The sequence below is a fragment of the Meleagris gallopavo genome, chromosome 1 (genome assembly GCF_000146605.3).
Source record: "Meleagris gallopavo isolate NT-WF06-2002-E0010 breed Aviagen turkey brand Nicholas breeding stock chromosome 1, Turkey_5.1, whole genome shotgun sequence".
Taxonomy (NCBI): domain Eukaryota; kingdom Metazoa; phylum Chordata; class Aves; order Galliformes; family Phasianidae; genus Meleagris; species Meleagris gallopavo.
In genome coordinates this window covers 78,305,612-78,319,222 of record NC_015011.2, presented here as the reverse complement: position 1 = coordinate 78,319,222, position 13,611 = coordinate 78,305,612, and the positions used below count along the sequence as shown (strand labels likewise).

Genomic DNA, 13,611 nt, shown 5'->3' with positions numbered 1-13,611 from the left:
TAAGCTCTAGCTCCTGATGCAGGGGGCTTCTAATACGGTCTACAATAAGCACTGAAAGGTTTTGGGTAACCTGTAGAAACTTCTGCACTATGCTACAGTTCTGTTTAATCCATGTATTTCCAACATGCTAGCTTTGTTCTTATTACCATTTTTTTTATTTGTTGTTTTAGTGAGAAATAAAAAGTTTGTTACTTAGATACAGTAACTGTACTGTATACTTCATATGTGGCCCAAGAAAATTCCTCTTCATTCAGTGTGACCCAGACAAACTAGAAGACTAAATGCATATGGTTTAATCTATCAACTGATTACAGAAGTCCATAAAAAGGAGGGGAAAAAAAAAAAACCAACAATCCATAGCTGCTTTTTTATCAATAAGGTTTTTTTGTTTGTTTGTTTGGAATTTGAAGGATGGTAGCATGGCTGGGCTGTCTAAAGTGCTGGATTAAGTGTCCAGTCCCTTTGGGTGTGCGGGCTTGAATCCCACCACTGCCAGCAGATCTTTATGCCCCATTCCTGGAGATGTTCAAAGCCAGGTTGGGATGGGGTCCTGGGGGCAGCCTGATCTTGTTGGTGGCAACCTTGCCAATTACAGGGGATTGGAACAAGATGGGCTTAAAAGGTCCCTTCCAACCTGAGCCATTCTACAATAAGGGGCTGACCACTTATTTCTACATACAGAACAGGCTTGCTATTCTGTACTTGACAGTACTGAATTATTTCTGCCAAAATGTACTTTTCTTTAGTGATGAGGCAGTCTTTGTAAGGGTGGACAGGAGAGGTGTTGTGTCCAGTCTCAAGTCATTATCAGGGATGTGGACTGAAACTTCCCATGGTGAGGTAAACAGCTACCCTTGACCAAAAGTTTTCCTAGATCATCGTGATTATGGTAATAATGAATTAAGTGGTTCTAAGACTTATCAGTCTCTTGAAGGAACTTCTTGGTAAAGAATTTGAAATCTCAGCATGCTGTAAATTTAAGAGGTACTTATCTCTCCCAAACTATGATTAATACAACCAAATTCATTAGTCTCCTAGCTGTCATATACTTTTGAAAGATTGTGCTTCCAACACATTGCTGGCATTACCTTTTTGCAGTGGTACTGCTGCTCCCTGACCCCTACCCCAGTCACCTCAAAACATTGTTCTTGTCCAAACTACTTAAGGCTGATTTTGTTGGTTTTAGCCTTCAACATTAGTGCTAAGTGGTAAGCTAAAAATAAAGTGTTATTTGGAAGCATTCAGTTTTGGCTTGGAAATGGTTGGCTTGGCTGCAGTAGAAATAAACATAGAAGGCTTCTCTTAATGGAAAATACATTGACTTATCAGTTAACTGTTCATCTCTCTTGAAGCCAACTCGAGGCTTGGGAAAAGCAGTGTCTTTGTACTTAAATTGTTCCTGCGGGGGCTGTTCCGTCTACTTCCTGGGTGATTAATAAAATGAGACAACCCGAAGAGGGATCTGGTATCCCTTACTTAAGATAGGGATGGGAAAATGAAGTAGCTGTTGTGAGCTAATGGGCTCTGGATGAGTCTCCTGTTTCTGAGATAAATACTTTTGCTGTTACTCTTCTAGAGTGTTGAATTTGTAGGTTATTTTGGTTGATCATACTCTTCCTCTGCTTTCAGGTGCTTCCTTCGACAAGAGTTCAGCTACTTGGACTGCTTTGTCTAGAGTTGCAGGTCTCTGCAACCGTGCTGTATTTCAGGCCAACCAGGAAAATGTACCAATTCTTAAGGTAAGTTCCTGAAAGAAACAATTGTCCTGCTCTTCCCCTCCCTTTTCCCCCTCCCCCCATTTTTGCATTAATGGTATTGAGATTAAATTTCACAAGTCACAAGGAACTTCAAACTAGAGGCTTCTGCCACTCTTGATCTCTTCTGAGGCCTAACACTCTAGGAGATTTGCAATGTGTGGAGGGAATGAAGCTAGAAAGACACTTTGTCTAGCCATCTACTAGTAACTGCAGCTCGAGCAGGATCAGATACTTCAATCAGAGCAGGGAAGACCAGAAAGCTTTCCTAGGCAGTTTCTACTGTCTACTTGCTCTCTTACATAGAAGCTGGGACTGGGCTGAGATGAATGTACTTTAAAAAAAATATATATTATTGATATGTTGTGCCTTCTGTGGTGAGTTCACAGGAACGTACCCTTTAATAATTCTTTTTCCTCAGAGAGCAGTAGCAGGAGATGCCTCTGAATCTGCACTTCTGAAATGCATTGAATTGTGCTGTGGTTCTGTCAAAGAAATGAGAGAAAGATATCCCAAAGTGGTGGAAATACCGTTTAACTCTACCAATAAGTACCAGGTAAGCATGTCCTCTATGGGGGAAGACACTTTGTGAAGTGCTTAAGCAAGTTTGTGTGCAGATCACTTCAAAAATCTTAATGTCAGAATCTTGTCTAACTGTTACTGCTTGTAGGCTGCTCAAGTCTATAAAGCTAGTGAAACATGCCTAGCTCCAGTGTAAGAGCTTCTGGAGCTGCTTTGGCACTAAGGTGTCAGCTGTTGGAAGATCAGACATGTTTTCTACCTGTGCAGCAATGGTGCACAGAGAATGAAAGAACATGGATCTGGGAGTATCAGTGAAGTACAGGGAAGTGATCTTACAGGTGAAACTAAAATTCTAAAGGCATTTGCTGCATCTGTGGTTATATGGTATTGTTAAATACTATGTAGATGTACCTTACTTTGCACAATTCCCTAAGGTGTGGCTGGATGAAAGGTAGAGCAGAAAGTCACAGCCTTGATCTACTGTAGTTCCAAGGCACTAAGTAATGGTTATTACTCATGGTATTTGCAGTACATGTCTAAAAATTTTCTTTTTTTTTCTGACCTAGCTGTCTATCCATAAGAATGCAAATCCATCAGAATCTCGTTACTTGCTGGTGATGAAGGGAGCTCCAGAGAGGATCTTGGATCGCTGCGACAGCATTCTTATTCATGGGAAAGTGCAACCCTTGGATGAGGAAATGAAAGATTCTTTTCAGAATGCCTACCTTGAGCTGGGGGGTCTTGGGGAGAGAGTACTGGGTAAGGAAAAACAGCTTTGATAATAAAGACTTGTCCCTCACATTCCTGTGCAGTCACCATTGATTAGGTGGAGCGTTGTACTTCATTCCTGCAGTGTAACCATAGTGCTGAGAAAGGTCATTTCAGCAATTCGTTTAGGAGCAACCCTGCCTTTTGCCTTTAATCTAAAAAGCAGTCTGCAGGGTCTTTTCTTGCCTAGCAGCTGGGTTGCCTGGTTCAAAATGAAGTAAAATACTTAGGACCTTCAGTATCCATGGGGTTACATGATATTAGACTTGCTCCACTGCATGTGAACCGTGCTGTGTCTGGGTACCTAGCAACAGCTATTAGTTATCAGAATATAAGCATGACTGCTGTCTCAATAGCCCTGACTAAACCTCTGGCACTGTCCTGTTGTTATTGCTCTTCTGTTTGTAGAAGCAATAAGTGTTCACTCTATCTGCTTCCCAATAGGTAGGAACAGAATAAACATGGGTTTTGATGTGTTGCAGGATTCTGTCACTTGGCTCTGCCTGATGACCAGTTCCCTGAAGGCTTCCAGTTTGACACAGATGAAGTAAACTTTCCTGTAGAAAAACTCTGCTTTGTAGGATTGATGTCTATGATTGATCCTCCTCGCGCTGCTGTGCCAGATGCTGTTGGCAAATGCAGGAGTGCTGGGATTAAGGTAGCTGCTTCTTGGGCTATGAGAAATGCTTTGCTTTAAACCTGTGGATATGAAGGGCTTTCCATAATCTGTAAGAGGCTGTGATGTGGATGAAGGGAATTATTGGTCAAGTTCTAACCAGTGCTACTTCAGGTTTCACTGCCAAGTTAAATTTAAGTGTTGTATATTACTAATTAAAAAAAAAAAGCTAGATTCCAAACTTGGAGGGTGGTGTTTGCCAATGCTCTGGTGTCCCAGAACGTGTGATTTGGCTCAGGTGTGTTCTGTACATACCACAGTATTGAGATGAAGGAGCAAAAAGCATGAATTGGAAAATGAACTGGAGATACGTTGACTCGGGATTATCTGGCTCTCTTAAATAGATAACACAGTAATGTGTGCCTGTATTCAGGCTTGCTGTGTGCCAAGACTCGCTTATGGAACAGAAGCTGTATGCTTTCTTCATTCTGAAAGAATTCTGTCTGTTGGGCAGTGCTGCTCTAGGCAAGGCTTTCACAGCAGTCTGTGTTCCAGGTTATCATGGTTACTGGAGACCATCCGATCACAGCCAAAGCCATTGCCAAGGGTGTTGGTATCATCTCTGAAGGCAATGAAACGGTGGAAGATATTGCTGCTCGACTCAACATTCCTGTCAGCCAGGTCAACCCGAGGTACTGATGGGGAAAGCTAAAGCTTTTCAAAGGATTAAGCGTTTGCTTATCTCCTTGCCTTGGGTAATCTCTTAGCATCTCTCCTCAGACACAAAAAGCTTGACTTCTGCTAGCTGAGCATGTTGTGGCTCTTCAATATTTCACATGAGTTATGTGAAGAATGCACAACGATGTCTTGAATGTATGTCTCTCTTATGCCTGGGAAGTAGTTAGGAGTAAGCCCTACATGGAAAACTCCATCAGTTTCTTCCTTTTTCAGTGCTGTAGCTGCCTATGATCTGTTCCCTAGTTGGGGGAAAGAACCCTGTGACTGGATGGAGAGCACAAGCTGTGTGCTGGGCAGAAAGGAATAGGGTAGATAGAGGCATGGGGGAAGAAAGATGGCTATCTAGGGGCTATTTTGAGCAGTGAGGCTGCAGACCTGAAACAATGTATTCATTCCTGTGATTTCAGTTTTACTAGTAGAGGTTAAGCTGTCTTTTGTCCCCCCCAAACAAATACTTAATCAAGGTTCTTTAGGGAAATAACTTAAAGGTTTTTGGAGAAAAATCTGGCAGGAGGAAATAATTCATTTAGTAGCCGATTTAGTTTGCGTAGTGACTACAAAAAGTAAAGTTGGCTTAACTTTTTTTATACTGTTGAGAGAAAAGTTAAAACACTGAACTTGATGACTCCAAGCCCTTGCTCTCAGGTTGTGCTGGATCTGACTGCAGGTGAGCAAACAGAGCAGCACTTGGGCTGACTGGAGGAATAGTAGCTACTGACCAGCAACAAGAAGGATAAGTGTGAAGATGGAGTTCTTAGGGGTTAAAGCGTGCTGTCGTGGCCTAGTGCAGAACTGAGGTGGCCTAAGAAAATGTGCTTTGACATAAGTGGGCTGTTTTAGGAAGGCTGGTCTGTCTCTGTTGCTTAGCTTGACCCAGCCTGTGTTTGGGTTGGACTGCCATGTAGCTTTTGAACTGTGAACAGAGACAACCTGTGGGATGCTGAGGGAAGATGAGTATTGTGGCTGACTTCTCCCTGTATTGAAGGTAACTTCACAGCCTGGCAATGCAGGCTGGTGATTGGTAGGCTGTGTGACTGAGCATATCAACAGCAGCCTGTAAGGATGGGGAAGTAATTTTCCTGTCTAAACTGCCTGACGTCACTAGCTGCGTGACAGTCCCCTTGACCAATAAGGGATGGTATACTGGATTAGAGATAGTATTTTGTTCCACTGTGCAGGGTGCTAAACTAGTCTAAATATAACATCTGCTTTTGTTGCTGAAGAGAGTAAAATAGACTGCACAGGCTTAGCGTGACCTCCCTGAAGAGCCAAATGTAGATCAGTCTGTTGGAAAAAAGATTGCCTGCAGAAGACAGTTGCCTGAGCCCTGGATTCCTTTCTTGCAGAGATACAGAGGGAACAGGAGAGAACCTGTGCATGCCTTGATGCCTTTAAAAAAAACAAAAAAAAACCCCACAGAAATAATTAGATTGCTTATGGGGTTTTGTCTGTTTGATACTGCCTTGTTGTCTTCTGCCTTGTGTTGCCCATTTGTCATTAAACTTGGAGCATTAGACTTCCATGCAGAGGCTGCCTAGACTGGTGTTTAGTTGGACACAGCAGGGATTTGATCTTTACCCAGAGCACTGAAAAGCCATAGCTTTATGGGACAAACACAACTAATGAGGAAGCTTAATTTGACATAAAACATCATCTTGCCTTTTGATTGCAGGGATGCTAAGGCATGTGTTGTTCATGGCTCTGATTTAAAAGACATGACTAGTGAGCAACTGGATGATATCCTGCTTCACCATACAGAAATTGTCTTTGCCAGGACATCTCCTCAGCAGAAGCTTATAATTGTGGAAGGCTGTCAGCGCCAGGTAAGAGACAGGAGACCAAGGATTTTATAAAAAAAAAAAATCTCCAGATATGCACATAAATTGCCAAACAGTGTGCTTCCTGAAGTAGTATGGCTTAGTTGCCCTCAGATAAAGGGCCAGGACTAGACCTCAGTCTTCTCAGTCTTCCACAGCAGACTTGAGGCTGTTTCACAGTGTGTACATATACAAGCTTACAGATGCACAGTTAGTGCTGAAACTTTCTTCTGATCCTAGCACTGTTGTCAGTACACTTAAATGCCTTGGAAGTACTTGGGAGAGGTGGGGTCAACATGGCTGTAATTCTTCCAGCATCTCCTTGGAAGGAGCAGTGTGGTTTTCTGATGAGCCTGATCTAAGAACCTAAAAGGTGTGGGATGAGGACAAGGAGAAACAGCTGTCTCTTCATAACAGTGGAATGTTTTGTATGCTTTATCTCTTGGAAGACAAACTTCCTCTAGCCCCAAATGTTATATAAAGGCTTCCAGTCTTTGCCTTTTTCTCTTTGTGACTAGGGTGCCATTGTAGCAGTCACAGGTGATGGTGTGAATGATTCCCCAGCCTTGAAGAAAGCAGACATTGGTGTTGCTATGGGTATTGCTGGCTCAGATGTCTCCAAGCAGGCAGCTGACATGATTCTGTTGGATGATAACTTTGCCTCTATTGTCACTGGGGTTGAAGAAGGTGAGTTCATAACTGCAGTTGTGGGGGCACGTCAGCAGTGTTACTGATTCCTTCTGAAATAGAAATTCCTGGAGAGTTTGTCTCTACTGAATCTTGCCTCCACGACAAGTGTTTTGAAGGAGGGAGAGGGACTTCCCTTCTTTAAATTGTCTTTCTTTCCCTGGAATCAGCACTACATTTCAGGATAGCTAGCAGTGGGAAGCAATTAGGTGACAATAACTATTTTGTTGCTCTGACTTGTCACTATGTCTCTGCAGTGGTCTCTGGCAAGGATCTGACATGTTTTCCTCTCAGTAGTAATAGCTCTTTAAAGAGGAGCAGAAGAAGGGGAACTTTCAGAGCTCTTGTTTGATCTCCAGAAAGCAAGACTTAATAACACACTGTTGTATGCAGTGAACCTTGCGTACAAGGATTGTCATAACCAGAAAATAGTATTTCGTATAGGTGATGACATGCTTGATGTACACAGGCCTTGCTACCTTGTAGAGTGCCCTTAAGTGCATAAGAACTCTTCAGGTTATTGCAGTAGCATTTTACTTTTTGTTTTTACCACTGAAGCTGCCTGTGATCTACTGCTAAGCAAGGGTTATGCTTGTCTTTTCCCTGCCTCAGGGCGCCTGATCTTTGATAATCTGAAGAAGTCCATTGCTTACACCTTGACCAGTAACATTCCTGAAATCACACCTTTCCTGATCTTCATCATTGCAAACATACCTCTCCCACTGGGAACAGTCACCATCCTCTGCATTGACTTGGGCACTGACATGGTGAATGCCTTTTTTTTTTTTTTTTTTGTCTTCAAAAAGAATGTGGGTTTCTAGTACCCTAAAAAAAAAAAAAAAGTAGAAGGAAAATGTTAATATGCAGTTTTCTTTAGTGCTCAGATTATAACACGTGATACTATATTATACACTACAACTGAATACTTACTGACTCATCACATCTGAGCATCCTGTTCCTTGTAAGGACGGAATGGGGAGGGTGGAAGAGTGGGGAGGCCCTCACCTAAATCTAGGGGGTTTTGTTTTGGGCAGTACTCTTTCTCAGGCAAAAAATGTGAGGCAGGGATGGCACGTACACTGTCGAGCAGAAGTGGTTTTAACAGTCTTATGCCATCTCCAAAGGTCCCTGCTATCTCCTTGGCGTATGAGCAAGCAGAGAGTGACATCATGAAGAGGCAGCCGAGAAATCCCAAAACAGACAAGCTGGTGAATGAAAGGCTGATCAGCATGGCCTATGGGCAAATTGGTAAGCCGGTCTGTTTTCTCTGACACTGACCTGGACTTAGTGGTAGCAAGGGTTATGCACCCTCCTGAGTCGGTGACTGTTCTGCTTATTTTGGTAGGGTTGAGGTTTGGGCTGCATAAACCAGGACCTCAGGCTGTTGAGATCTTGCTCTGATTCTGCCCCCACAGCACATAGCGGTAGCTTGTGCAGTGTGATCCCTTGAATTGCTTTCACAGTAATTTTATTTAATTGCATAGCGCTGTAAAGGAGCTGGCTGACAACCAGCTCTCCTCTGGTTCAGACTTGTTTAGCAAGAACATAGATCTCATTGTTAGTTTAATTAGAAGTAAAGGATTCTCTCCAGCATATCCCTAAACATGCAGTATTAGGAGCCTTGATTAAAAGCGACTACAGAGACATGCCCGGTTCACAGGATAGGAGCTCATGCTTAATTGCAGCAGACCTTGGGAACCTTCTTGACTGTCTTCTGCAAAGGTTGGTTTGGGTGAGGCTAAATGAGAATACAAAGGGAGTTTTATCTGCTGTCCTTTGCAGCACAGAGCAGAACAGAAGCAACTTTGTACAAAGTTGGGAGCAAGAAGTGCTCAGTAAGAGTTGCAGTTGAGTTTGATGTTACTGTGAACTACTTCTATGACTCACTTGAGACTGAATTTCAGAAAGTGGTTGAGGTCTCCAACAAACTGCTTTCTGTTACAATTGCACTGAGCAGTTGGTTCATTGGTTTTATTCCACTTTTTATCTGTTCAGGTATGATCCAGGCCCTTGGAGGTTTCTTCACCTATTTTGTAATTATGGCAGAGAACGGGTTCTGGCCTTCTGGGCTAGTAGGGATTAGACTTCAGTGGGATGACCGATGGATTAATGATGTTGAAGACAGCTACGGACAGCAATGGGTATGTTTGGAGGCACAGTTCAGAGGCCATCAGCCAGAAAACTAATGTCTGCTGGACTTAGTGTTCACACCAGAGTAAAAGCACCATGTCTAAACAAATTCCTCTCTACTTCATCTATTTCTTAGACCTTTGAACAGAGGAAAATTGTGGAATTCACTTGCCATACAGCCTTCTTTGTCAGCATTGTGGTTGTGCAGTGGGCAGACTTGATTATTTGTAAGACCCGAAGGAACTCTGTTTTCCAGCAGGGAATGAAGTAAGTGGGGCTATCTGGAGGATTTAGAGTGGGACTACAAGGCATGGCATTCTAATTCTTCATCCCAGCAGTGGGATCTTGGTATATAAGTCTTAAGCAGTTTTGCGCCTTGATAATGGATGAAAGAGGAATTAAGTATCTTTCATATGATCTGCTGCAGTCTGCCAGGCTGAGCCAAAATGAAGTGGTGTTAGTGGGGAAGCTAGCTCACCTCAAATGACAGTGGCCGGGGGGATATTCCAGCACAGCAATTTTTTGTGGTGGCAAAGCAGCTGAAGTCTTTATCTGGTGAATCCCAGCTGCTTTCTGAACTTCTGATGAAGACAACTGACGGCTGGTACTATTGTGCATTAGACTCTCTTGAGTCATAACAGACCCTTCAGATAGCTAAGCCGTCAGGTTGGATCACCTGATAGTTTCCATCTAGTGAACTTCTGGCCTAGATCAAAATGCCTGTCTCCCTTCACTACCATATGGTTAACTAAATGGGCTTTAGAATGCTATCCTCAAGAATATTTTGTCCCTGATTGCTTTCCTGCTTCTCCTAGGAACAAGATCCTAATATTTGGTCTCTTTGAGGAGACTGCTCTAGCTGCTTTTCTGTCCTACTGCCCTGGGATGGATGTTGCTTTAAGGATGTACCCTCTCAAGTAAGTTGCATCCTGCTGCTTGTGCAACAGGCTACACCACAGAACAATAGTGTTAAGTGGGGAAATTACTAAGAGTACTTACAGAACACGAAACCAACTCTTAACACAGAAGAACTCAGGCTGGAGGGAACGAGTGAACTTCTGTTACAGTGTGACACCCTAGAGATTTGCTTTCCTTTACTGTCTGTGGAATACTTAAGGGGCACTGAACTGCAAACTCTCCCTTAATAACTAGCAGCATAACCTCTATATTAGTATTGTCATGCAGCTGCTCTTGTACTTATATGGTAGTATTCTAAGGGGTGAGGAACTGCACCTCCAAAGAAAGCAATTCAATTGGCTAGAAAACATAAGCCAAGTATCTCTTCTTTACTAAATGGTCATGACATTTTGTGCCTTCCAAAGAATTTGCACAAAGTCTTCTGAAACAGGCTACCCCATAAGTGCAGATGGATCAGTTGATGCGTAGTAACTTTCCTAATGGTTGAGAGAGTGCCAGCATCTTGACTGTTGCCCAACAGCATTGCAAAACTTCATGGCAGAGTTTAGTCTTGAACAAACTTTGAACAGTCCTGTCACTTAACTTTCATGAAATCCTGATGGCAAAAACTCCTGGTATGTTTTGTTCCATTCAGAAGCGTTGTTTGGAGTTTGAAGTGTTAGCATTTCCTAACAAGAAAGCTGGCATCTGCCCAGTGCCTGCGGCAGCTGGATGATAACACTTATAAGTCATAAGGGAAACCAGTGCAGTTTGAGCAAGGCCATGGGTACAAAGGTTACATGTACTGAGAGGAAATGTAGCTGGATTAGTAGGTGGGGAGGCCCTGGTACAGAGCTGAACAAAGATGCTGTGACCCACCTTGTCTTGGAATGAATATGCAAAAGTGGATTAACCTATTGCAACAAGAAGGTGGTAATTCTTGGCCTGGAGGGTTCTCACTGAGCCACAGTCTTGTGGGAATGGGGATGCTGGCAAGCTGATGCTTGCCTGCCTTCAAGATCTACATTCTTCTGTGCCATCGTTTTATAGCTCTGCTAGGCAAAAAGCATCTCCATTGTCTGTGTTTTCACTGTCTCTTCTCCCAAACAGGCCAACCTGGTGGTTCTGTGCCTTCCCGTACTCCCTCCTCATATTCCTCTATGATGAAATCAGAAAGCTCATTATCAGACGCAACCCTGGTGGTAAGCATGTGTTGTTGGTCTGTTTTTTCTCCCACCTCTTCTTCTCAGGGACCCCCGGTACTGAGCACCACATAAGGGTGTATTGCTGTTCTCCCTTCTTTGCCCAGCTTGAGCTGCTTATTCTGCAGTGGGCTGCAAGGCAGTTCTTTCCACCTTGGAGGTTTGCTAGCGTGTTTCCAACATGAAGTGTGGTTGGTTCAAATTCAGGACTCTGTCTTTCTGTCTCTTCCTTGAGTATATGGAAGTATCAATACACTTCACTAAGTGGAAAGATCAATGCTTGGGTGGTTTTAGAAAGTCAGAACAAGATTTGAAAGCTGCATCACATGAACACTCTGGAAAGGGTTTCTGTTATATGACCAGGTCCCTTTCTAGCACAGGATTACAGTGCGAGTTTTCAGAGGCTGAAAGTAGCTGTTGTGAACTTTCTCTGTCAGCCTTAAGACTAACTGCTCCTTACTTTCTCTTTTAGGTTGGGTGGAAAGAGAGACCTACTACTAAAAAGCGCCTGTAGAGCATTCCACGCACAGCCCACACCACCTCTCCATCTCCTCTGTGTGTGTGAGTGTGTGTGAGTGTATGTGTGTACTTCATCTTTGCAAGTGCAGAATTGGACCTGAAACTGAAGGAAGCATGAAGAAACATGGACTGGAGGAGAAAGCAAGGGGGAGGAACAGGGTGGGGGGGAAGTGTCAGACCATCAGTCCATGGAGGTTAGAGATTGAGTAGGCTCATCTGCCTTTGCTTTTGTAAAAGGAAACAGAAGATTTTATATATGGATTTTTACGAATAAATATGGATTATAAGAGGATGCCCCCATATTGTTGTAGGCAGACGTTTTTCCTCAAGGCATAAACTGGCTCAGGGGTGTGGTGCTAACTCTATGTGCTTTTAGCCTTGGCTTCCCATTTTTATAGCTGGAGACAGCATGTGAAGCTTCCATGCTGTAGCTCACTGCCTAACAGGACAAACTCTTGCAACCAGTTGCATGCCAGTACCTTAAGCACAGGAATGTTCCTGGTCTCTGTAACTGTGTATCTTGGCTGTTTTCTGGAAGGAACTTCTGCCTTCTATCTCTAGCATCAAATGCAAAATGCTGGAGGCTAAGTATCTGCTCTGGCTAAGTATCTGCTTGTTGGGTTTAGAATGGGGCATGTTGCATGCACTTGCTGGTCTGAGCATGTACCAGCATGCTGCTTGCCCTACTGCTACAGGCTTTGTGTCTCAGTGGAGACTCCAGCTTCATGCCCTACCTATCTTGCAGAGCTTTCTATTTCCCTCTCTTGTGTCTGTTCTGTTCTCAGAGCTGTCTAGTCCTAGCTCTCAGTGTTTCTTCCTCTGAGTAGACTGAGAATGTGGAAGAAGTCATACTCTCAATATTTCAATATTTCGCAAAATTGCGAGACTCATCATGATGGTTTGAGTAAAGCACTACTGTTATAAGACACTTCTTGTCTGAGATTTGAGCTAGAGTGGGTTGTGCTATTCCACTCTGCATTTCCAGCTATTTGCCATATATTTTGATATAAGTGTTAATGCTTGTATGGTTTGCTGCTGAGAGCTCAGTGGGAGGTGTGACCTTTTGCACAGGGACGGTCAGCATCTCGAGGTCTTCATATTACTTCTGTCATTGTGCTTAAGCCATGTGAAGGTTCTTCTGGCTCTCAATCATGTTCCTGAACTGCTGGTTCTGTTGGGTATGCATCTGCCTCTGCAAAGATTTGCAGTAAACCACAGCACTGAAAGGATCTGTGGTTAAAACTCATATGTTATCATTATCTTTCCTGGCTTTTTTCTTGTTTTAAAGCTCCATCACTTATCTCCTGTATACTGTAGACTTGCAAGCAGCTCTGAGAGTACAAAAGGAAGTTAGGGAGGTAGAAAGTAAGAAGCTGAAAGTTTAACAGTGTAATTTGTCTTAGATTATCTAAAGTGGAACTCTTACTTGAAGATTATGTACGGGGGGAAAAATGTCCTCAATCTGTCTGAGTCTACCCATGCCAACAGTGCCAACAATTGTGGCCGAGGTGATGCTAACTGGGAGATGAGCTGTACTAAAGGGAGGAAGGAAGAAGGGGGATCTCTTGCTGGCTCTGCTGATGATGGAGTAATGAGGCAGAAATGACACTTGCTCCATCCACATGTTACACCTGCTTGAACTTTTTGGTTAGTCCCCGAGACTTCCTCCGAGTCCTATTTCAAAGAAATTGCAAAATGTGCCTTGTTATCTGATGCTGTCAAAAATAAAGAAGGAACCTGTTCTTCCTTCCCTGGTGTTTCAGCGTTCAACACCTCTAGGAGTGGGGCTCTCAATAAAACATGTAGGTGAGAAGGGACAACTGGAGGTTTGGCTATTGATTAATGCACACGTGCATCAGTGTGTGGTCAGATTGGCATTGTTGAGCTAAGGTATGAATATCTACAACTAGGATGGAGGGTGGACACCACCAGTCCAGGGGCTATCTTGGGTTCCCTGCTCT

The 13,611-nt window shown here is 43.3% G+C and overlaps 1 protein-coding gene across 1 annotated transcript in view; it reads left to right on the top strand.

The window, feature by feature from the left end:
• Window positions 1-13,400, top strand: part of ATP1A1 (ATPase Na+/K+ transporting subunit alpha 1) — a 25,791-nt gene extending 12,391 nt beyond the window's left edge. The window contains exons 10-23 of the mRNA XM_010719100.3: window positions 1,630-1,739; window positions 2,176-2,310; window positions 2,843-3,035; window positions 3,527-3,702; window positions 4,216-4,352; window positions 6,071-6,221; window positions 6,734-6,902; window positions 7,515-7,669; window positions 8,027-8,150; window positions 8,898-9,043; window positions 9,169-9,299; window positions 9,848-9,949; window positions 11,040-11,131; window positions 11,604-13,400. Of these exons, the coding sequence (XP_010717402.1) occupies window positions 1,630-1,739; window positions 2,176-2,310; window positions 2,843-3,035; window positions 3,527-3,702; window positions 4,216-4,352; window positions 6,071-6,221; window positions 6,734-6,902; window positions 7,515-7,669; window positions 8,027-8,150; window positions 8,898-9,043; window positions 9,169-9,299; window positions 9,848-9,949; window positions 11,040-11,131; window positions 11,604-11,632 (1,850 nt within the window). The 3' untranslated portion in view covers window positions 11,633-13,400. The remainder of the gene's footprint in view (window positions 1-1,629; window positions 1,740-2,175; window positions 2,311-2,842; window positions 3,036-3,526; window positions 3,703-4,215; window positions 4,353-6,070; window positions 6,222-6,733; window positions 6,903-7,514; window positions 7,670-8,026; window positions 8,151-8,897; window positions 9,044-9,168; window positions 9,300-9,847; window positions 9,950-11,039; window positions 11,132-11,603) is intronic.
• Window positions 13,401-13,611: the final 211 nt, after the last annotated feature.